Below are 24,787 nucleotides of genomic sequence, written 5' to 3' on the forward strand. Positions count from 1 at the left end.
TTGCTTGCCCTACATACGTCTGGCAAATTGTTGGACTGTTTAACATGCCTTGTGGCAACACTTTCCAATGAAAATGCTTAGCAGGCTGCAGGTTGTTTACCACAGGTATTGTAAATGCAAGCCATTCACAGTCTTGCTCAGCTAAGGGGATAGTAAAGAAACAGTCTTTTAAATCTATGACTATTAAAGGCCAATTTTTCAGAATCATAGGAGAAGGCAGTCCTGGCTGTAATGCCCCCATAGGTTGTATAACTGAATTAATGGCCCTTAAGTCAGTTAACATTCTCCATTTACCTGATTTTGTCTTAATTATGAAAACTGGAGAATTCCAAGGGGAAAATGTTGGAGCTATGTGTCCTTTTTCTAATTGTTCAGTAACTAAGTCCTCTAAAGCCTCCAGTTTCTCTTTGCTCAGCAGCCGTTGTTCTATCCAAATTGGCTTATCTGTTAACCATTTTAAAGGTATAGGTTCTGGAGGCTTAACAATGGCCACCATCAAAAATGATATCCTAAACCTTGGCGGGACTTTGTCTTTCCACTTGAAGCGGTTCCTTCAAACTTTGCAAATTTTTTCCTAGCCCCATACCAGGGACATACTCCGTTTCATGCATCATATGTTGACTTTGAGGGCTGTATAATTGCTCTGGAATTAGAACTTGTTCTCCTCATTGTTGTAATAAGTCTCTCCCCCATAAATTTATAGGTATAGAAGTTACAATTGGTTGAATAGTCCCAGGTTGTCCCATCAGGCCCTTCACAATGCAAGATATAACTATTTTGATATACTTCAGGGGCTTTACGAACTTCAGCTATGTTAAATTGAGCAGGTTGAATTGGCCATGAGGACAGCCAGTGCTGTAGAGAAATGAATGAAATGTCTGTTCCTGTATCTACCAAACTTTTAAATTTCTTTCCCTGAATAGTTATTTCACAGATAGGATATTTATCAGTAATTTGATTCCCCCAATAAGCTGCTTTGCCTTGTTTATTTGTGCTTCCAAATCCTCCTGTTCGTTTAGTTTCACTTTTCCCCATTTCCACATATGGCACAATCAGGAGCTGTGCTATACACGCTCCTGGCTCTGCTTTCCAGGGAACAGAAGTAGATACTGCAATTTGAATTTCCCCATTGTAATCTGAATTAATGACTCCAGTATGTACTTGCATTCCTTTTAAATTTAAACTAGAGGCCAGGTGCAGTGGCTCACGCCTGTAATCCCAGCACTTTGGGAGGCCAAGGCAGGCAGATCACGAGGTCAGGAGATCAAGGCCATCCTGGCTAACATGGTGGAACTTCGTCTCTACTAAAAATACAAAAAATTAGCCAGGCGTGGTGGCGGGCACCTGTAGTCCCATCTACTCAGGAGGCTGAGGCAGGAAAATGGCGTGAGCCTGGGAGGCGGAGCTGGCAGTGAGCCGAGACCACACCAATGCACTCCAACCTGGGTGACAGAGTGAGACTCCATCAAATAAATAAATAAATAAATTTATTTATTTAAACTAGACCTACCTAGAAGTAATGCTGGCATCATCTGGCTGGAGACAGCAACATTCTTTAACAGTCCTGTTACAAAAGGAGAACCTGGTCTATATTGATTTATAGCTTGTTTACATTCTTCAAGTATTTTAAAAGGAAAAGGCTCAAACGTAGCTATGATATTTCCTTGTTGATATGGGTGGTGTATTCTGACAGGGAACTGCCAAGCCTCTATATCACCCTCTCGTCTAGCTTGCTGAATTCCTGCCTGAAAAGAACTGAGAGGGGTCGCTCAAGGCACTGCCCAAACAGTTACTGGGGCATCTACTTTTCACCCACTGTCCTCTGGAAAAAGATCGGGAGGGTCAGGCCACTCTTTTTCTTCAAAATAATGAGGGGGTGCAGAAGGGTAGGGACAAACCTCTCCCTCCTTTGCCACTTTAGCTTTAGCTGGCCAACAAACCTGCTCTGTCACCTCTTATGTCACTTCGTTACACCCTCCTTCCTCCTCATCATCAGTGTGAAAAGGTTCCAAGGTGGAACGAACCAGAGCCCACACTTGTCCCATTGTTACCCTGATGCTTCCGAGCTCCCCTTCTTACTCACCACAGGGATTGCTTAAGAGTACTCGGGTGTCCTCCAGCGTAGTTCCACATTCTCCAGTTGTTGCTCCAGCACACGCATAGAAATATAGAGTGTGGAGCAGGAATCGGGGCTGATAGCCTTCATAGCTGAGAGCCACGAAGAGTTTTACCCACATATTTATTGATAGCAAGCCAGTGATAAGCATTGTTTCTATAGATTATAGTTTAAATCGGGAAACAAAAGGATGGGCTCTGGCTAGTTATCTGCAGCAGGAACATGTCTTTAAGGCACAGATCACTCATGCTATTGTTTGCAGTTCTGGAACGCCTTAAGGGGTTTTCTGCCCTGGGTGGGCCAGGTGTTCCCTTGCCCTCATTCTGGTAAACCAACAACCTTCAGCGTGGGCATCATAGCCATCACGAGCATGTCACACTGCTGCAGAGATTTTGTTTATGGCCAGTTTTGGGGCCTGTTTATGGCTAGATTTGGGGTCCTGTTCCCAACAGACCCCTATCTCTCACCATAAGCAAAACTTAACTGAAAATGGATCAAAAACCTAAATATAAGCACTTATAAAACTTTAAAATTCTTAGGACCTTGGATTAGGCTGTGATATACTTGCTAAGAACACACGTAAATGTGTTTTTAAATCTTTAGAAATTATGCTTTATGAAAATTTTACACTGTTTTCAAAGCATACCATCAAGGAATGGGAAAGACAATCCATATAATGCGAGGGAAAGTTTGTAAATTGTATCTTATAAGGGACTTAATCTAAAATATATAAGGAACTCTTACAAGCCAGTAATAAAAATGCAAATAACACAGTTTTTAAATTCTCAAAGAATCTGCACAGACATTTATCCAAAGAAGATGCACAAGCCTCCAAGAAGTACATGAAAAGATTCTCAACATCATTAGCTGTCAGGTAAATACAAATCAAAATGGCAATAAGGCACTACATCAGTTGAAACAGGATGACTATACTCAGACAAACAGATAAGAAGTGTTGGTGAAAAGGTGTTAAAATTGGAACTCTGATCCACTGCTGGTGTGAATGTAAGTTGTTCCAGCCATTTTGGGAAACAGTCTGGTAGTTCCTCAGAAGGTTAAATCTAGAGTTACCACATGACCAAATAATTCTACTGCTAGGTATATAGAACAAAGAAACATGAAAACATTACGTCCACATAAAAACTTGCACATGAATGTTTATATCAGATTTTTTTTTTTTTTTTTTTGAGACAGAGTTTCGCTCCTGTGGACCAGGCTAGCATGCAATGGCTCAATCTCGGCTCACCGCAACCTCTGCCTCCCGGGTTCAAGCGATTATCCCACCTCAGCCTCCTGAGTAGCTGGGTTTACAGGTGCCTACACCCATGCCTGGCTACTTATTTTTTTTTTTTTTGTATTTTTAGTAGAAACGGGGTTTCACCACGTTGGCCAGGCTGGTCTTGAACTCCTGACCTCAAGTGATCCACCCGCCTCAGCCTCCTAAACTGCTGGGATTACACAGGCGTGAGCCACTGTGCCCAGCTGGAAATCTTTAAAGGTATTCAATTCCATGCAATTGTGAAGCAGATTCAGATCTTACAAAAAAAAAAAAACAAATTAATGACACCTTAATATTAAATAATATAGTAACAATAATGTAAATAATGTAAATTAAGGCTTTAATATGGCATGTATAACTAATGTAAATGGATTAAATTCTGTTGAAAGACAAATTCATTAGGTGAAAATATTCATATATTACAAGAAACATAAATTGATACAAAAATGTTAAAAGTAGGCCGGGTGTGGTGGCTCACATCTGTAATCCCAGCACTTTGGGAGGCCGAGGTGGGCAAATCACCTGAGGTCGGGAGTTTGAGACCAGCCTGACCAACATTGAGGAACCCCGTCTCTATTAAAAATACAAAATTAGCCAGGCCTGGTGCCACACGCCTGTAATCCCAGCTGCTCAGGAGGCTGAGGCAGGAGAATCGCTTGAACATGGGAGGCAGAGGTTGCGATGAGCTGAGATCGTGCCATTGCACTCCAGCCTGGGCAACAAGAGTGAAACTCCATCTCAAAAAAAAAAAAAAAAGTTAAAGGTAAAGGATGGACAACATTATATTCAGTGGGATTTACATCATCATAAAACATTAAAAGTACAGATTAGATAATTTTATTATTTCAAAATGAAGTTAACAGTGAGGATACAGCCAAGCAATTATGCATCTGAGGGAAAAATGAAAATAGGTCCTTTCCTCTTTCTATGTGCTAAAATAAATTCTAGATGGATTAAGGACTTAAATTGTAAATGACTTGAGAAAATGTAATTAAATTTAAAACTTGAGAAAATGTAATTTCATCTTTTGCAGCATGTGTTACAGGACAGTATTACCATCTCAAAGATCTGTGAGTTGTGGCTTATGTGATAGCAAATAATTCAAATTGGCTAAAGAGAGGAATTCTGGTGTTGGTAGGGATCCCCAATTAGTTTGGGTGGTTTTTTATTCTCAGCAATGAATTCAACTTCACTAAACGGGTTCTATGATAGGCAAACTATATAGTTAGAAATATTTAACTTACTTGCACCTTTTATCAGCAGTTTGACTTGTCTCCCGTAAGCATTCTCATGCAGACATTTTCCAGGTGAAATACTTCTCCTCAGAGCCGTAAGTTTAACCAGTTATGAAGTGTGTAATGTTGATGACCATTTAGTTCATGTTTTTCATGAAGTTTAACAAATTTACTCTGAGCTGGCACTCTGCATTCTTACTATATATTGTAATAATTGCACAGCCATGGTATAGCACCGTGTCCTTAAATAACTTATATCAGTGAAAGGCTTCTTTACCACCAGTAGGCTTCACTATTTCACACAACATGGAGTAGAGAAGGATGTCACAAGGAAGAGATCAAACTTTAACCATAAAAGAAAAAAAATTATTTAACTTGACTATATTAAAATTAGGAAGAGCCTAATAAGATACCTGTAACTCATATAACAAAGGATTGACAAGGAATATGTTTTTGGTTTTTGTTTTTTTGTTTTTTAAGACAATGTCCCACTCTGTTGTCCAGGCCGAAGTACAGTGGTGTGATCTCGGCTCACTGCAACCTCCATCTCCCGGGTTCAAGCGATTCTCTTGCCTTGTTCTCCCAAGTAGCCAGGAATACAGACGTGTGCCACCACACCCAGCAAATTTTTGTAGTTTTTAGTACAGACAGGGTTTCACCCTGTTGGCCAGGGTGGTCTCGAACTCCTGGCCTCAGGTGATCTTTTCGCCTCAGCCTTCCAGAGTGCTGGGATTACAGGCTTGAGCCACTGCACCTGGCCAGAATATGGTTTATAATATGTTAAGTATGCTTTGAAAATGAAAGAGGAAAGACACCCCAAGAAGTCATGAGCAGGAAATAACCAGGAATTTTTACAGACAAGTAAACATAGCTAATAAACATAGGAAAAGATGATAGTAATTAGGGAAACGCAAATTAAGACAATGAGAGCTAATTCTTTATCCAAGTAGATTGGCTAAAATCAAATCTGGCAATACCAAGGGTTCAAGAGGATGTGGCTCAGTGGTAACTCTTAAGTATTGACTGTATGGATGCAAACTGGTAAAACTGCTCCAGGAAATAATTTGGCTTTCTTGAAAAGTTGAACATGGATACCTTATCAGTATCTAGAAATTCACTCAGGAAATGCTTACACATAAGCCCCTTGAGACAGAAATAATCAGAATAGCATTGTTGTGTCAGAACATCAACAAGAACTGGAGATGTAATCCCAGCACTTTGGGAGGCTAAGGCATGAGGATCACTTCAGCCCAGGAGTTTCAGACTAGCCTGGGCAACATAGTAAGACCCAATATCCACCAAATTTTTTTTACAAATTAGCCAGTTGTGGTGGTGCATGCCTGTAATCCCAGCCTCTTAGGAGACTGAGGTGGGAGGATAGCTTGAGCCTGGGAGGCTGAAGCTGCCATGAGCCATGCTGCACTCCAGCCTGGGTAACAGAGCAGCAAGACCCTGTCTCAAAAAAAAAAAAAAGGAACTGGAGGTGACCCAAAGATCTTTCAAACAAGTGATCAGATAAACAAATTTTGGTATATCTACCCAAAGTATTATTACAGTGCAAAGAAGAACATGAATTATTGCTATACATAAGCACATGGATGAATTTTGTACATATATATAACTGAAAAAACAAGTATTAGCTATAATTTGCTCAACAACAAAATTAAACAGTATATTTGTTTACGTATGACATTTATGATGAAACTGTAGAAAAAGTAATAGAATTATAAACTAAGTTTAGGATACATCATCAGGATGGAGAAGAGGTGCAAGGGGCATAGTTTGGAGAAACATAAGTAAATGCAGGTTACTGATAGTATTCTACTTATTTGTTGCGGGTGTTTCAAAGATGTTCACTTTATTATACTTTGTAATTAACACATATTACAAGTCTTTTGTATGCATCAAATGTAGAGGCATTTTTTTACTCCAGAGCTTAAATTTCAGCACATTTTACTAGTTTGGGCCTTTTCCAAAGGCCCTTAGAAGGGCCATAGTAACAATACGTTCACGTGGTTGGATGTTTTCATCAGATTTACAATAGTAAGATATTTTAAGTATAGTCATTTAAGACCCCTGTCTCTCTTCACCTTGATTTCTTCTTTGTGTCAGCTGGCAGTAGAGTGGTTTCAGGCATTTTGTGATTGGGGGATTTATTTGTGTTTAGTGGGATGTGTTTGTGATTCAGAGTCATTTCTGGATGTAGGTAATTATAGCCTGTCAGCCTGATTGTGTTGGGAATGTGGTCTCTGGTGCCTGGCACCTGTAATATGTGAGTATTAGAGAAGCCAAAGTGCAAATTATGGAACCAGAAGGTAATCAGGAAAAAATTCCCAATTATCTGATGTTTAAAATTTTAAGTGTAGGATTTCATTCTCATCAATTTCCAGTCAAAACAGCACTTTTCTCCTGTCAAAAATAACATAGCACATTCAATTATAAATTCACCATATATTTATTTTCTTTTTTTGATAGGAATCCTGCTTTTTTTTTTTTTTGAGACACGGTCTCGCTCTGTCACCCATGCTGGAGTGCAGTGGTGCAATCACAGATCACGGCACTGTCTAATTCCTGGGCTCAAGTGAACCTCCTGCATCAGCCTCCTGAGTAGCTGAGACCACAGGTATGTGCCACACCTGGTTGAATTCTCCCTTTAAAATAATATAAGAATGTTTTTATTTGTAGGACACAAAACTGTAGCAGTGTCTTCAGGCAAAGCTGCTAATTTTATGCATCATGATTATCACTTTTAGCAAATACATCATAAAACCATGCTAGAGGAAAGATTTGATTTGTTCGTTTTCTTTGGAAAATAATACAAAAATTGTATTCATGAAGAGACAATCATATAATACACAGTCCTGTAGGAAAAATAGAATTGTATAGGCATATTAGGGTCTTAATTAATGAAGAGTGTTGTGCTCTTTTTTGGATTTATTTAGTATATATATCAGGTTTGTTTGTGTGTTTGTTTGTTTTAAGACAGAGTCTCGCTCTGTCGTCCAGGCTGGAGTACAATGGCACGATCTCGGCTCACTGCAACCTCTGCCTCCTGGGTTCAAGTGATTCACTTGCCTCAGCCTCCCAGAAGCTGGGATTACAGGCATGTGCCAGCATGCCTGGCTAGTTTTTGTATTTTTAATAGAGATGGCGTTTTGCCCTGTTGGCCAGGCTGGCCTGAACTCCTGACCTCAGGTGATCCACCTGCCTTGGCCTCCCAAAGTGCTAGGATTACAGGCGTGAGCCACCCTACCGGGTTAGTTGGCTTGTTTATTTAAGCTGGAATGTTATGTATCTTAGTGCTGGTTTTATTTTATTTTATTTTAATTTTATTTTATTTATTTTATTTATTTTATTTTATTTATTTTATTTTGTTTTATTTTATTTTAATTTTATTTTATTATTTATTTTTTATTTTATTTTATTTTATTTTGACTGTCTCACTCTGTTGCCCAAGCTGGAGTACAGTGGCGTGATGTTGGCTCACTGCAACCTCCACCTCCCGGGTTCAAGTGATTCTTGTGCCTCAGCCTGCCGACTAGCTTGGGATTACAGGTGCATGCCACCATGCCTGGCTAATTTTTGTATTTTTAGTAGAGACAGGGTTTCACCCCGTTGACCAAGCTGGTCTCGAACCCCTTACTGCAAATAATCCTTCCAACTCGGCCTCCCAAACTGCTGGGGTTACAGGCATAAGCCACCACACCTGGCCACATTTATTTTAGAAGCTTGAACATTAGGAAAGCTTAAGCAGATGCCATTATGTATAGAAAATGGAATGTTTTATAAAAACTTTTTTTTGTTTTTATGAATAAGTGCAATTTAATGTTTAGATTATTTAAACTATGACTTACCTGGATGAATAAATAGTGAATGGTTATAGCACTGAGGTGATATAACAAGAAGTGGCTAGATAAAACTATCAGGTAGAGGCTTACTAGCAATACAGATTTTGAATTTATGTAGTTTAGATTTATAGAAACAATAGAAAAGATTTTTATGTTTTCAGTGTCATGAAAATGGATATGATTTTCAGTAAGGTGATTATCTAAATCCGGAGAGACAGTGTCAATGTTATTTTAATATTGTAAATAAATAACTTTAATTCAGTAGTAAATAACTTTTATTCACTAGAGAAATGCATTTAAATATGATGTCTTAAATTCCAGGATATGAAAGATGGCAAGTCCAGATAGAAGTAAACGGAAGATATTAAAAGCCAAAAAGACAATGCCCCTAAGTTGCCGGAAGCAAGTAGAGATGCTGAATAAGTCAAGGAATGTTGAAGCGCTGAAAACAGCAATTGGGAGTAATGTTCCAAGCGGTAATCAGAGTTTCAGTCCTAGTGTCATAACTACCAAATGTAGCCCTTCTGAAAATGGTGCATCCTCATTGGACTCTAATAAAAATTCAATATCAGAGAAAAGTAAAGTATTCTCTCAGAATTGCATAAAACCAGTAGAAGAAACTGTTCATTCAGAAACAAAATTGGAACAAGTTGTTTGTTCGTACCAAAAGCCAAGTAGAACAACAGAATCCCCCAGCAGAGTCTTCACAGAAGAGGCAAAAGATTCACTGAACACTTCTGAAAACGATTCTGAGGATCAGACAAATGTAACAAGATCCCTTTTTGAGCATGAAGGGGCTTGTAGTTGCTGTCCACCCAGTGTATTGAGTGGTGTTGTTCAGATGCCAGAGTCTACAGTAACCAGTACCGTGGGTGATAAGAAAACTGACCAGATGGTTTTCCATTTAGAAACAAACTCCAATTCAGAATCACATGATAAAAGGCAAAGTGACAACATTTTATGTTCAGAAGACTCAGGTTTTGTGCCTGTTGAGAAAACACCTAATTTGGTGAATTCAGTCACTTCTAACAACTGTGCTGATGACATTTTGAAAACCGATGAGTGTAGTAGAACCAGTATTTCAAATTGTGAAAGTGCAGACTCAACATGGCAGTCATCACTTGACACTAATAACAACAGTAAGTATATACTTATGCACCTTTTAGAAAAATTAAAATAGTCACTTTTCTTTAGGATATTTTAAAGTCTCAAATATACAAACGAGTATAGACAGAAAAAAGGTAAATGATGACAATTATTTCACAGTATCTTGTTTCTGAACCATTCTTAGTGAGGTGGGGGACAGGTATCCACCATATTAAAAGGGTAATTATTGCAAAGAAGGAATCAATCACTTTTCCTTAAGTACAAAATATCAAAAGGTGGTTTATAGCAATTATTTGGTTCATTTCATATACATCTCTTCTTATTTTGAAGTTTTATTAGATTAAGAAGGAGGCTAGTTGAAAGAGTGAGTTTTAAAAATTGTTGGTAACCCCTATTTTTTTTTTTTTTTTTTTTTTTTTTTTTTGAGACGGAGTCTCGCTCTGTCGCTCGGGCTGGAGTGCAGTGGCGCAATCTTGGCTCACTGCAACCCCCACCTCCCGGGTTCAAGTGATTCTCCTTCCTCAGCCTCCTGAGTAGGTGGGATTACAGATGGGCATCACTACGCCCGGCTAATTTTTTTTTTTTTTTTTTTTTTTGTATTTTTAGTAGAAACAGGGTTTCACCATGTTGGTCATGCTGGTCTCGAACTCCTGACCTCGTGATCCACCCGCCTTGGCCTCCCAAAGTGCTGGGATTACAGGCGTGAGCCACTGTGCCCAGCCAACCCTATTTCTTTCTATAGAATTGACCTGTAAATCACATGCTAAGTATGATAGATAATATATTCACACGTGTGTACATGTGTGTGTAGAGAAAGAGAAGCACCCCAAATAATAAATGAAGTCCTTGGGTTATAACATCATTAAAATAGCAAAAGTGAATTTCATTTGAAGTAGGGTATTTTGTTAATGAAATAGAAAAAAACTGATTTAATGCTATAAATTTTGTGTTCTTGTCTAGACTACAGAATGGTCATTTAACAAGATGAATTTAAAATTGCTTAAAAATAATAACAGTATCATCTATTTAAAATATGTATAATAGGACTGGCTGGGTGCGGTGGCTCATGCCTGTAATTAACAGCACTTTGGGAGGCCGAGGCAGGAGGATCACTTGAGCCATCGAGGCTAGCCTGGGCAACAGATCCAAGACCCTGTCTCTTAAAGAAAAAAAAAGAAGCCGGGCGCTGTGTCTAACGAATATAATCCCAGCACTTTCGGAGGTTGAGGCAGGTGTATCACCTGAGGTCAGGAGTTCAAGACCAGCCTGGCCAACATGGCGAAACCCCGTCTCTACTAAAAATACAAAAAAAATTAACCAGGCGTGGTGGTGGGCACCTATTATCCCAGCTACTCGGGAGACTGAGACAGGAGAATTTCTTGAACCTGGGGGGCGGAAGTTGCATTGAGCCAAGATCGTGCCACTTCACTCTTGCCTGGGCGACAAGAGCGAGACTCCTTCTCAAAATGAAAAAAGAGTACCTTTATATAAAATAACGTAGAACCACTTAAGTCACTATAAATAGAGAATTAAATGCCATAATTTGTTAAGTTTTTGTTCGTATATGTGTATTGAATTATTAAGTAAGATTAAAGGGACAGAGTATCTGAGACCAGAACCCTACCTAAGATAACTCATTTTTTTCCAAGGTTAATTTGTGGGTACATTTTTATGCAATTGAATGTTCTAAAAAATGCTGCAGTGTCACATTTTAGTTTTTCCATTTGCTCAGAGGGTCTCTAAATTAGAGAATTCCTATTTCCTTCTCTTTTTTCCTCCTTGAAACAGGGTCTCACTGTGCTGCCCAGGCTGGAGTGCAGTGGTCAAGGTGCTCACTGCCACCTCAACCTCCCAGCCTCAAGCAATCCTCTCACCTCAGCCTCCTGAGTAGCTGAGACTACAGGCATGCCCCACCATACCCAGCTAATTTTAAATTTTTTGTGGAGATGAATTTTCACTATGTTGCCCAGGCTGGTCTTGAACTCCTGGCCTTAAGCCACCCTCCCTCCTTAGCCTCCCAGAGTGCTGGGATTACAGACATGAGCCACCACAGTGAACCTGTTTTTTTCTTTAAAATATCTTTCTTTCTAATCTTTCCATCTCCTCAAGGCCATTATCAAAAGAAGAGGATGTTTTCAGAAAACGAGGAAAATGTTAAACGCATGAAAACTTCAGAGCAAATTAATGAAAATATTTGTGTAAGTTTGGAAAGTCAAACAGCATTCCTGGAACAGGTAAAATATTGGGGCTTAAATGGAACTTTTACTTTTGATTAGTAAAACATGGTAAAAGTTAATTATCTGGTCCCCACAGTGGCATAATACAGACGACTTTCACTTGATGCAGAGCTGGTGTGTGAAAGCCAAATTATTAGACAGACTGGGGAGAGATAATTACTTACATTACCAAAACAGCTCTGGTTTCTTGAAAATGGTCTCATGCAGAATAACCTAGGGATCATGTGTAGGTAGAGTCCTGTTGCAAAAAGAGAATGGGCTTTCAGTCAGTATTACACTCATATTTGTCTGTAAGTCAGACACTGCATGACCTTCAGCTTTATTAAAGAATCCAGTCTCTTTTGTACTAGTCATGGGGTTCTTAGATCTGCAGCTCTATCCATTTGTAGATCTCACCACAACCCAGAAGACTCAAACGACCTGGAAGTCCATTGCAAAGTCCCTGTGCATTCAGGTTTACTTGCCCTATTTTCCAAACTTAAACGGATATGGTACACTATCTGACATTTTGGTTTATAGCATCATTAAATACACTTCTTGCTTTCATTGTGGCCTCATTTTATCTCATTGTACTACAGTCTCAGTATGCGTTTGATCAATTGTTAGCTGAAGTGTAGCATGTTTCAGTTCTAGTAGAATGGCTATACTGAGGACGGGTTTTGATGACCATGTTTTCCTATTTCACTACCACTAGAATGCCACCACTACAAATCATTACCTAGTAGACTAACGTCTCCCAGCTGTAATGGACTGAAATTTCCCCGTCTAAACTGCCCTGCAAACTGTTTCAGAAACAGAAAGACTACCATTTTTTAAAACAGACCATTACAATTACATAGTTACATATACTATGAATGTGTATTCTTCACCTAATAATTAAGGGAAAATAAAGGGAAAGAGTTATGCAGAACCAGCTTAAAGGGTGAGTCAACAGTTTTTCTGTGTCTACCTTTTGGTTTTCTTCGAAGAAGACCAAAGGAGACAGTAAAAAATATGTAAGTGTTCTGTTGTTGGCAAGGAAAGGGTAGAAGTATGGTAAGCATGGATCCTAGCCCTAAGGACCATGTTATTCAAGAAGAAGGTTGGGGATTCCAGCTGTGTCTTGTTTCCAGTAATTAGTAGCTGAAGTGAGAAGTAAGTTTTTGTTTGTTTGTTTGTTTGTTTGAGGCAGAGTCCCACTTTGTCACCCAGACTGGAGTGCAGTGGCACAGTCTCGGCTCAGTGCTACCTCCACCTCCTGAGTAGCTGGGACTACAGGTGTGCACTAGCACACCCAGCTAACTTTTTGTGTGTATTTTTAGTAGAGACAGGTTTTACCATGTTGGCCAGGCTGGTCTTGAACAGCAGTTCAGTGATCCGCCCGCCTCGGCCTCCCAAAGTGCTGGGATTACAGGTGTGAGCCACCGTGCCCAGCCAGAAGTAACTTCTGATGTGTACATAACCATCTCTAGATAGCTAGCTTTTCCTCACTTCTTATTGCTGTCCAAACAGTTGTCTCTCTCAACCATATCTAGATGTTTACCTTGTTTGAATCTCAATAAGACAGCCCTCCCCGTCATTCTGACATTGTTCTCCCCTACTGAAAGAGTCCTGCAGTGATCATTTCTTAGCCTTTTGAGGTTTCATAAGGAGCATGGCCTGGTTAATTCCAGTTAAATTACTGAAGAGGAAGGGTTTTTCCTTTACAGTCTTAAGTTATTCACTCTACCCAGTATCTCAGAAAGTTGGCACAGATTGGAGACAAGTTTGTACTTTCTCCAAACTTTAGGCCAGTTTGGCTGCCATCTCCACTTTGAAGCCAGGACTTCAATCTGATTCCCTGTTGATGGGCACATTACCATTGGTAAAAACATTTATGAGGTATTTGATGGAGGTTATTGTGTCTTCCTTCTGTGTAAGGAACATTACCATTAAATTAGAACAAGTGTATAGTCTAACCAAGAGGAGTTACCCCATGATGGGTACTTAGTCAAAAATGATCAAATTTAAGGACCTGTCCCAATGTGAACCACCAGGAGTACTTGTTTAAATTGTGGTTTCTTGAGCTAATAGTTGAAGACTGTTGTGGTAGGCTACTGCTTTCTCAAACGTACCTGATAAAAATCATTTGTAGTAACTGTTTAGTATACAGGTTTCCAGGCTCCTTTCCAAAAGATTGTGTTTGGTGGATCCAGGATGGGGCCTAGGAATTTGATTTTTAACAACCATCCCATGTGATTGTTCCTCACCAAGGATGAGGAACACTGTTAGAGAAACACTGTACAAAACAGTGTTTCCACGTTCAAAACATTTAGATTTGTTTCTCCAAGATTCATGTGGGTATGAGCTTCACATATTGAACCCAGCCAGTGAACTAACAAATGTGATTGATCCATAGAAACCACACGAGTAATAGGTAATGGTCATCGGTAAAAATAATAGTATTGGCTGGGCATGGTGGCTCACGCTTATAATCCTAGCACTTTGGGAGGCCAAGTTGGGTGGATCACTTGAGGTCAGGAGTTCAAGACCAGCCTGGCCAACAATGGTGAAACCCTGTCTCGGCTAAAAATATAAAAATTAGCTGGACATGGTGGAGCATGCCTGTAGGCTCAGCTACTAGGAAGGCTAAGGCAGGAAAATCACTTAAGCCTGGTGGGTGAAGGTTGCAGTGAGCCGGGATCATGCCGCTGCACTGCAGCCTGAATGACAGAGCGAGACTCTGTCTCAAAAAATATAATAGTATGTGTTACTGAGCCTTTTTTTAAAAAATAATACATTTTGAGCACATTCATTTGCTCACATGTTTAAAAGTTATGAAAGTAAAAATGACAATCATGTCTAATGTAGAGAAACCATGGAAGAAATGTTAGTGAAGCATTAGAGAAGAGATCAAGTAGACAATGTTGAAGAGTGAGAACACTTGGAAACAGGAAGGAAGAGCCTTGGGAATGATCAAAATTAAAGAATATAATCATCCAGGTGATATCAATATAAGAGTTTAACATAGGAACTATGTGTTCTATTTTGAGCATCATGAAGCAAGATACTGGAGGAAAAAATATTATAAATACCTTAAATGTATCAAAACAGGTCATATTAACAAAGACTACTTACACTGTGGTGAAAATTGCTTACCAGGAGGATACACACTGAGTGAAAAACTACAGTGAATGTTTCTGAATGTATGGCTCAGCAGAGCTGCTCATATCAGTGGGCATTGAAATTAATTATTCTCCCTGAAAATGGGCCAGTCTGTTTTCAAAAAAAAAAGATAAGTTCATGAATTTTTCATATTATAGCTACTACGATTTGTTAGAATGGCATGCATTATGGCAGATAACATTGGTAACTACATAATTGTCCTTCGCTATTTTTCCCGTTTTTTTTTTTTTTTTTTTTTTTTTTTTGAGACGAAGTCTCGCTCAGTCACGCAGGCTGGAGTACAGTGGTGTGATCTCGGCTCACTGCAACCTCCACCTCCTGGATTCAAGCAGTTCTCCTGTCTCAGCCTCCAGAGTAGCTGAAACTATGTTGCCTGCCACCATGCCTGGCTAATTTTTGTATTTTTAGTAGAGTCGGGGTTTCACCATGTTGGTCAGGCTGGTCTTCAACTCCTGACCTCGTGATCTGCCCACCTCGGCCTCCCAGAGTGTTGGGATTACAGGCGTGAGCCACTGCACCCGGCTGGCTTCTTTCAGTTTTAGCACCATGCTCTAATTAGCTGAGCTAATCAACTGGTTGATATTATTTCAATTTTAACAATAAGAAAGCCACCCCTTAAAAAAATTATGGAAGTAATGGTGATTATCTTACATATTTATTTCTTTCATATCAATTCATTGTTTTTTATTTTATGGTGCTCTTTTGCGTATTACCTTTTGTTCCTATAAAAACCCTTTGAGTATCACTTCTTCAACATTTATTATATCATCTACTCATTTGTCAACAAGGAAAATGAAGCTCAAAAATAATGTGACTGACTAAAGGGTCAAGTAGCTTATTAGTGGTAATGTCAAGTCTCACACTTGTGTAATTTGTTCTGTATCTACTACAGAACAACCAACCATTTTCATCAGGCGCTGGTTTTCAGATAAGTAGAGTTCCTTTATATGGAATACTAACTAGGAGTTATGGATATTAAAAAATATAAATGGCATATAGTCTTTTAATTGTTTCTATAATGTATAGTATGGAATTCAAGTGGAACTATAGGAAACTAAAGTTAGCATTATGAGAATAAATTTAATTTCTAACATGTCCAGTATACTTAAATATTGGATGTGTTCTGAGTTTAATATTCAAGTTTTATAAAACTTACTGGTATAGTTATATAAACATACAAATATAAATAAACTATATTTAATTGGTTACAGTAAATCTGGAAAACAGCAAGGCTTTTTAAGTAGAAAGTGAAATTGCTTTTAAATTTGAAACGTAGGGTGTTTTGGTTTTTATTTTAAAATTCTAGGTCAGACATTTGATTCAACAGGAGATCCATAGCATAAATTATGAACTATTTGATAAGAAACTGAAAGAATTGAACCAACGCATTGGGAAGACAGAGTGCAGAAATAAGCATGAAGGAATAGCTGATAAACTTTTGGTAAGTTTTGATTTCATTTGAGTCTTTTTTAGGGGACTAGGGGGTGTTGTTGCTCTGTTGCTCAGGCTGCAGTACGGTGGCTCACTGCAGCCTCTGCCTCCTGAGCTCAAGCAATCCTCCCACCTCAGTCTCCAGAGTAGCTGGGACTACAGGTGCACACCACCATGCCCTGCTAATTTTTGGGTTTTTTTTTTTTTTTTTTTTTTAGAGATGAGGTTTCACCATGTTGCCCATGCTTCCCTCAAACTCCTGAGCTCAAGTGATTCTCTAGCCTCAGCCTCCCAAATTGCTGGGACTACAGGCGTGAGTCACCACACCTGGCCCATGTGAGTCATTTTAAAAAGAAGAATTTGGTGATATTTTTCATATTAGCAAAGGAAAACAATAAGGGAAGACATACCTGATTCCTGGCCATTAGCCTAATGTAAGAACATATCATAGGCAATGTAATTTATTATAGCTTAGCAATATTGGCTTTTGAGAAATACTCAGAACTGTTAGGCATTCTGTGTCAATTGACAGGCTTAATACTTAGGCAGCTTCGGCCGGGCGCGATGGCTCATGCCTATAATCCCAGCCCTTTGGGAGGCCAAGGTGGGCGGATCACAAGGTCAAGAGATCGAGACCGTCCTGGCCAACATAGTGAAACCCAATCTCTCCTAAAAATACAAAAATTAGTTGGGCATGGTGGTGTGTGCCTGTAGTCCCAGCTACTCAGGAGGCTGAGGCAGGAGAATTGCTTGAACCAAGGAGGCAGACATTGCAGTGAGCAGAGATTGCACCACTGCGCTCCAGTCTGCTGACAGCGAGACTCCATCTCAAAAAAAAAAAAAAAAATAGGCAGTTTCTTTTAAACCTAAATATATCCTTTATTAGAACTTGTACAACTTGTTTCAAGCCTTTTTGGACTTTTTGTTTTCCTCTTCTAGTATTACTTGCTGATTGATGTTTTTAACCACATTAATTTTATTGTAGACCAATTAGAAGTTTGAGTTTTTTGTTTTGTTTCGTTTGTTTGAGACGGAGTCTCGCTCTGTCGCCCAGGCTGGAGTGCAGTGGCGCGATCTCGGCTCACTGCAAGCTCTGCCTCAGGGTTCACACCATTCACCTGCCTCAGCCTACTGTAGTCCCAGTAGCTGGGACCACAGGCGCCCGCCACCATGCCAGGCTAATTTTTTGTATTTTTAGTAGAGACAGGTTTCACTGTATTAGCCATGATGGTATCAATCTCCTGACCTCATGATCCACCTGCCTCGGCTTCCCAAAGTGCTGGGATTATAGGCATGAGCCACTGCCCCCAGCCTTTTTTTTTTTTTTTTTTTTGAACAGTCTCACTCTGTCGCCCAGGCTGGAGTGCAGTCTTGTGATCTCGGCTCACTGCAACCTCTGCCTCCCAGGTTCGAGCGAGTCTCCTGCCTCAGCCTCCCAAGTAGCTGGGATTACAGGCGCCTGCCACTACACCCAGCTAATTTTTTGTATTCTTAGTAGAGATGGGGTTTCTCCATGTTGGTCAGGCTGGTCTCAAACTCCTGACCTCAAGTGATCTGCCCGCCTCGGCTTCCCAAAGTGCTGGAATTACAGGCGTGAGCCACTGCGCCCGGCCGAAGTTTGAGATTTTTATCTTCCTTACCTTTAATATTATACAAGCATAGGCTGGGCATGGTTGCTCACGCCTGTAATTCCAGCACTTTGGGAGGCAGAGGCGGGTGGATGCTGGGGTCAGCAGTTCAAAACCAGCCTGACCAACATGGAGAAACCCCGTCGCTACTAAAAATACAAAATTAGCCAGGTGTGATGGCGCATGCCTGTAGTCCTAGCTACTTGGGAGGCTGAGGCAGGAGAATCACTTGAACCCAGGAGGTGGAGGTTGCAGTGAGTTGACATCGCACCATTGCACGCCAGCCTGGGCAACAAGAGCGAAACTGCATCTCAAAAAAAAAATTTTTTTATTTATATATATGTATATGTTATACAAGCATAAAATGTGATTTCAAGCTTTTGCATATATTAGAATTTCTCATTTGGGTAGATGTCTAGGTCTTACACAACTACTTTGGCAAATAATTTACCCTCTATCTCTGTGTGATATATAGTACTCTGGCTTAGTATTTATTTTTTTTCTCTTTTTCTTCTAGGCAAAAATAGCAAAACTTCAAAGACGTATTAAAACAGTATTATTATTTCAAAGGAATTGTTTGAAACCAAACATGTTATCCAGTAATGGAGCCTCTAAGGTTTGTATAAACACAAAGGAATTCTAATCATCTATTTGACTCATATAAGTGGTTTGATTAGAAGAAATGAATATATTTCCAGGCTAGGACAGAAGGTGTAAAGGTAAGTAAGTTTTTACTTAGAGTGTTCCCATGAATCTGTCTCTGGAAAAGACACCCTTAGGTAGTACATGCCACTTGTATTTCTGTAGTAAAGGGAGTAGAAAGAGGATTGGTGATTGCCAAGATTGGCTTCCCCCACCCCCATTTTATCATGAAAAGTATCAAATATATACAGCAAAGTTGAAATTATGTATTTTTAATTATAGTTCTGGGGTACATGAGCGAAATGTGCAGTTGCATTACATAGGTATACACATGCCATGGTGGTTTGTCGGACCCATCAACCTGTCATCTACATTAGGTATTTCTCCTAATGCTATCCCTCCCCTAGCCTCCCCACCCACCGACAGGCCCTGGTGTGTGATGTTCCCCTCCGTGTGTCCATGTGTTCTCATTGTTCAACTCCCACTTATGAGTGAGAACATGTAGTGTTTGGTTTTCTGTTCTTGTGTTAGTTTGCTGAGAATGATGGTTTTCAGCTTCATCCATGTCACTGCAAAGGACATGAATTCATCCTTTTTTTGGCTGCATAGTATTCCATGGTGTATAAGTGCCACATTGTCTTTATCCAGTCTGTCATTGACGGGAATTTGGGTTGATTCCAAGTCTTTGCTATTGTAAATAGTGCTGCAATAAACATACGTGTGCATGTGTCTTTATAGCAGAATGATGTATAATCCTTTGGGTATATACCCAGTAATGGGATTGCTGGGTCATGTGGTAGTTCTGGTTCTATAGATCCTTGAGGAATCGCCACACTGTCTTCCACAATGGTTGAACTAATTTACACTTTCACCAACAGTATAAAAAGCGTTCCTATTTCTCCACATCTTCTCCAGCATCTGTTGTTTCCTGACTTTTTAATGATCGCCATTCTAACTGGCATGAGTTAGTATCTTACTGTGGTTTTGATTTGCATTTCTATAATGACCGGTGATGATCAGCTATTTTTCATGTTTGTTGGCTGCATAAATGTCTTCTTTGGAGAAGTGTCTGTTCATATCCTTCACCCACTTTTTGATGGGGTTGTTTTTTTCTTGTAAATTTAAGTTATTTATAGATTCTGGATATTAGCCCTTTGTCAAATGGATAGATTGCAAAAATTTTCTCCCATTCTGTAGGTTGCCTTTTCACTCTGATGATAGTTTCCTTTGCTGCGCAGAATCTCTTTAGTTTAATTAGATCCCATTTGTCAATTTTGGCTTTTGCTGCTGTTGCTTTTGGTGTCTTAGTCATGAAGTCTTTGCCCATGCCTATGTCCTGTATGTTATTGCCTATGTTACAAAGAAGAGCTTGGAGTCACAAAGAAAACATGCACTCAGACAAAAGATTTCTCAACAAGGCAAATTTACTTCTGCAGAAAGGTGCTGCCTGCATCAGTCACGATCGCAAAAGCACACTGAACAAAGGAAAGCAGGGGATTTTATTGCTAATGCTGTTCCTGTTTCTGTGTCCTACCCCCATTAATTGGGGTCAGATTGCACAATCTAAACTGATCCCAATTGACTAGATTTAGCATTTAGAATAGGATAAAGAACCAGGAAGTTTGTTTGTACCTAACAACTTAAAGTAAGGTGGTGTGGGTCAGCTACAACCTTGGTAGATGAAGGCATGCCTGGGTGTGTAAAAGGCAGGAAAGGTTACTTATAAAATAGAACAAAGGACAAGGAGGGTGAAACCCTTTGAAGAGAAACTTGTTTGTTCCTAACACTTTTCCCCCTCTTGAATTTATACACTTTCTTCTTCAAACTTATCTAACATGTCTTGACTTTGCTGTTCTTCTTGATTGTCTAGCAGTAAAAGCTTGTCAGAATAGGGTGGAAAAGAAATGAGGAAAGTTTTAGTAGGGGCTGTTTTTATAAGTTTTATTGTTTTATTGAACTAATCCATGAATAGAAGGTATGATACAGCAGCCAGTGGGAATGAGTACCCTAACTATAATTGCAAGGGAAGTAAAAATAGAAGCCATGAGTCCTTTCCATTTACCAAACCACCTTTCTAACCATCCTGTAAAGGGGTCATTTACCCCAGAATTCCTGGTTAACTCATTAGATAAGGAGGTGAGACCTTGTAGAGGTTTAGTGATTGTTCCATGAGGGGCTGTATTATTAGGGATGAAGGTAAAACATTGGGTTCCTATCACGATACAGACTACATCTTTTTCTGCTAGTATCATATCTAGTGCCATTCTATTTTCACAGGCCATTTGGCCCTAATTGCTCAGCTGTTCCTTTAATGGCATCCTTAGTATAACTGAAAAATTTTTGTTGGTTATAGTAGATATAATTTATCCAATCCACGTTTTTATTAACAGTTACCCACCAGAACAAGGATTCAAACCCTGCAGCTGTTTGGTTTTGTGCTTTAAATTTATCTGGTACCCCTCATGGGACTCCAATGGCATCTATATAAACGTGAGAATCAAAAGATCGTGAGGGGCCTCTCTTGTTTTATGGTGGTGTTTTTCCTTTTTCTGGTTGATGGAATGCCAGAGTGAAAGGGATGGCCAATTGAATTAGAGCTCAAGTACTGCTCCAGTTACTTGGCAGAGTGTCCAGTAAGGGTCCACCACAGTACCACCATACATCCACTCGAGGATGAGTAAGGGCAGACTGATTGGTAAGCTCTTAGAAAGGCTTAAGCTCACTGCATCCCTTTAGGTCTCCAAGAAATGCCAAATTTTCTCCCTGTCATGAGAGACACAAAGTAAAATTGGCATCGTTAGATGGAAGCTGGGTGGCCCTCAGGGACTGACCTGCAGGGTGCTGGACTTCAGGCAATAGCAGAGAGAGAGCTTGGCATGACTTATTACCCCAGGCTGTGGGGTGCTAGAAGAGAGCTACCATACAGTCCATGCCCAGTCGATTTGAAGGCCATGCAAGTAGAAAGCGGACAGCCTGGGCCTCTGGCCTACCGTGTGCACAAGCGTAACAACTGCTTTTGTTGAGAGTGCAAACAATATTCAATTCATTCCATGCAGGCATTTGCTTCTTGGTATCCAGTCTCAATTGCTAAAGTCTGTTTTAAATCTTTTACTTTTACAATAGCTACTTAAGTTTTGTCATTGGGAAGGGGGTGAGGAGTGGCACCCACTATTTGATTTGGTGGATTTAGGGAAGGTGAAGTGGTAGGAGGTGGAGAATGGTGGACAAAATATATTTCAAGGAGGCTATAGGGTCCCTTCCAGCAACATTTGCTCCTAAACCATAGAGACAGCCTAAGGTGGGCTTAGGGTCAATGGAAGTAGAAGTGGTAATGGAGAGAAGAACTGGGTTACATTGCTGGGATTGACAATTAGAGGGGGTGGTTCATTTAGCGATGTAGAGATAAGGCTTTAGGGCTGCACAGGGACCTTCCATAAAAGTCCAGCCTTGGTACTGAGTAGTCCAATAAACACGTTCCCAAGAGCTACAGGGTTTCGAATACCATGCTAGACGGTCACAACGGTGAGAGTTAGGGGTGGGTTCTGTGTGTTCTAGAGGGCCAGGGCAAAGGTACTTACCTGAAGAGGCTAGTTGCCTTTGGGTTTGTAGGTCCCCACAGGGCATAACAAGACAAGCATCAAATGTAATTGTTTGAGGAAACGATGATCAGGTTACATTGATAATAAAATGTTCCTGGGTAGCTAACGAAAGAAAGAGGAAGCAAGTTAGACAGGTTAAGTTTTTTTAAATATTAGTTTGGAAAGTGTTGGCCCGGGAGTGACAACCTATGCCTCCAAAGGGGGTCATGCCTTTTTCGCCTGACTGTGATGGGTCTGCCCTTTCTTAACGTCCAGACTGCTGTCTCAGTGGTTAGGAGCACTAGATAAGGTCCCTCCCAGGTTGGTTCGAGTTTTTCTTCTTTCCAGGTTTTGATGAGGACGTAATCTCCAGATTGATACAGATGCACTGGAAACTCAAGAGGCGGTGTTTTTGCTAAGAGACCTTGGGTCCTAAGAGAAGACAAAGTAGAAGATAGACCAAGTATGTAATGTCTTTTTGAGGGGCAGTTCGAATGGAAGATAGACCAAGTACGTAATGTCTTTTTGAGGGGCAGTTTGAATTCTGAGCAGGGCAATGGGGAGACACTTGGTCCAAGGCAATGAAGTTTTCAAAATCAATTTAAATGATTCTTTAAAGTTTGGTTCATTTTTTTCTACCTTCCTTGATGAAGGTGGATGCCATGGAGTATGATATTCCCAATTTATTCCTAGAGTTTGAGTAAGCCCTTTAACAATATTTGCAGTGAAACGAGTTCCATTATCTGAATCAATGTTTTTTATTATTTCAAACCTGGGTACAATATTTTCAATTAATGCCTTAACTACATTATTAGCAGTTGCATTTGAAAAGGGAATAGCTTCTACCCAGTGAGTGAGGTGATCTACTATTACTAATAGGAATTTTAGGTGACCTATTGAGGTATTTCTGTGTAATCAGTTTGGACACTATGGAATGGTCTTAGTCCTGGACATCTTCTCCCAAGTGGTGATTTTTTTAGAGTCTGCTTATTAGTTTTCTTACATATTAAGCAACTCTCTGTAACTTGTTTGGCTAGGGTATAAATTCCTATACACCCATAAACTCTGAGAACTGCATCACACATAGCTTGGGGTCCCCAGTGGGTTCCTTGATGCAGCTGAGACAAGACCTCCTTCATGAGAGGTTTGGATAACATTTCTCTTTGGTCTGATAATACCCATTTCCCTTCTGAGTTTTCTTAGCCCCTGTTTTTATTAATTTTTCTTTTTCAGTAGAAGAGAAAATGGGGACTGTGGTAGGGGGAGGAAGGCAAGGAGTTAAGTGAAAAACAGGCCTCTCAGAGGAAACAGCCACTTGTTTGGCTATTTGATCTGCAAGGTTATTTCCCTGACTTTCAAAAGAAAGGCTTTTCTGGTGTCCTGGGACATGGACAATAGCTATTTATTCTGGCAGCTGGAGATTATTTATTTATTTATTTATTTGAGACAGGGTTTTACTCTTGTTGCCCAGGCTGGAGTGCAATGGCGTGATCTTGGCTCACAGCAACCTCCGCCTCCCAGGTTCAAGCAATTCTCCTGCCTCAGCCTCCCAAGTAGCTGGAATTACAAGCATGTGCTGCCATGCCTAATTTTTTTGTATTTTTAGTAGAGACAGGATTTCTTTATGTTGGTCAGGCTGGTCTCGAACTCCCAACCTCAGGTCATCTGCCCACCTCGGCCTCCCAAAGTACTGGGATTACAGGCATGAGCCACTACGCCCGGCCCTGGAGATTATTTAATACATGGGTGATTAACTCTTTGTGAACTAGGTCTTGACCTTTGCTGTTAATAAGGCCTTGTTCAATCCAAATTTTTCCAAAAGTGTGAGCTACCCTGAAAGCATACTTGGAATCAGTATAAATAGTTCCTTCTTGGTTCTGCAAGTGCTTTAGGCTTGATATAATGCAAACAATTCACATGTTTGGGCAGACCAATTATTGGGCAGTCTTCCTGACTCTACTTCTTCAAGGGCTTCCCCATTGATTGACTACTGAGTACCCATTATATCTTTTTCCTTCAGTTACTCAGCAAGAGCCACCTATAAATAAGTGCTGCCCTGTTTTGAAAGGGATCTCTCTTAAATTAGGCCTAACTTTTGTATGGTAATTAATTAAATCTAAACACTCATGTTCAGGTCTCTTTAGATTTGGATCTCCAGTCAAGAAACCTGCTGGGTTAAGTGAATTATCAGTGGATAGTGTTAAATAATCTCTTTCTAACAGGATAGCTTCATATTTTAAAATTGTTGAGTCAGTAAGCCACCTTCCTGCCTTTTGATTTAAGATGGTTCTAACTTGATGAGGTGTGATTACAACCAACTTTCCACCAAAGGTTAGTTTTTGACTTGTTCCCTCCAGTCTTTAGGGGGTGAAGGAGTACAGGTCCTTGCCACCAACATAGGGCATAACCTATTTCCTCTTGGGAGGTAGGGCTCTTACTATTAATATGTTCTATTGAAAGCTGACAAATCCAATCCTCATATGACCCAAACTTTGGCCAGAAAACTGAGGGTTTGAGGATTGGTTCCTGGGTCCAAATGAGA

The 24,787-nt window shown here is 40.0% G+C and overlaps 1 protein-coding gene across 39 annotated transcripts in view; it reads left to right on the forward strand.

The window, feature by feature from the left end:
- The window catches only part of ATF7IP2 (activating transcription factor 7 interacting protein 2), a 97,632-nt gene that overhangs the window by 35,854 nt on the left and 36,991 nt on the right, over nucleotides 1-24,787 (forward strand). For 35 of the 39 annotated variants that reach the window (XM_009430276.4, XM_016929393.3, XM_054668161.2 and 32 more), the window contains 5 exons: nucleotides 7,106-7,253; nucleotides 8,800-9,617; nucleotides 11,695-11,819; nucleotides 16,273-16,407; nucleotides 18,543-18,641. In XM_009430276.4, the coding sequence (XP_009428551.1) occupies nucleotides 8,810-9,617; nucleotides 11,695-11,819; nucleotides 16,273-16,407; nucleotides 18,543-18,641 (1,167 nt within the window). In that variant the 5' untranslated portion in view covers nucleotides 7,106-7,253; nucleotides 8,800-8,809. Of the gene's footprint in view, nucleotides 1-2,907; nucleotides 2,991-7,105; nucleotides 7,254-8,799; nucleotides 9,618-11,694; nucleotides 11,820-16,272; nucleotides 16,408-18,542; nucleotides 18,642-24,787 lie in introns of all 39 variants that reach the window. The other 4 variants (XM_063796620.1, XM_063796619.1, XM_063796618.1 and 1 more) reach the window with 1 other exon arrangement.

The sequence above is a fragment of the Pan troglodytes genome, chromosome 18, assembly GCF_028858775.2.
Source record: "Pan troglodytes isolate AG18354 chromosome 18, NHGRI_mPanTro3-v2.0_pri, whole genome shotgun sequence".
Taxonomy (NCBI): Eukaryota; Metazoa; Chordata; class Mammalia; order Primates; family Hominidae; genus Pan; species Pan troglodytes.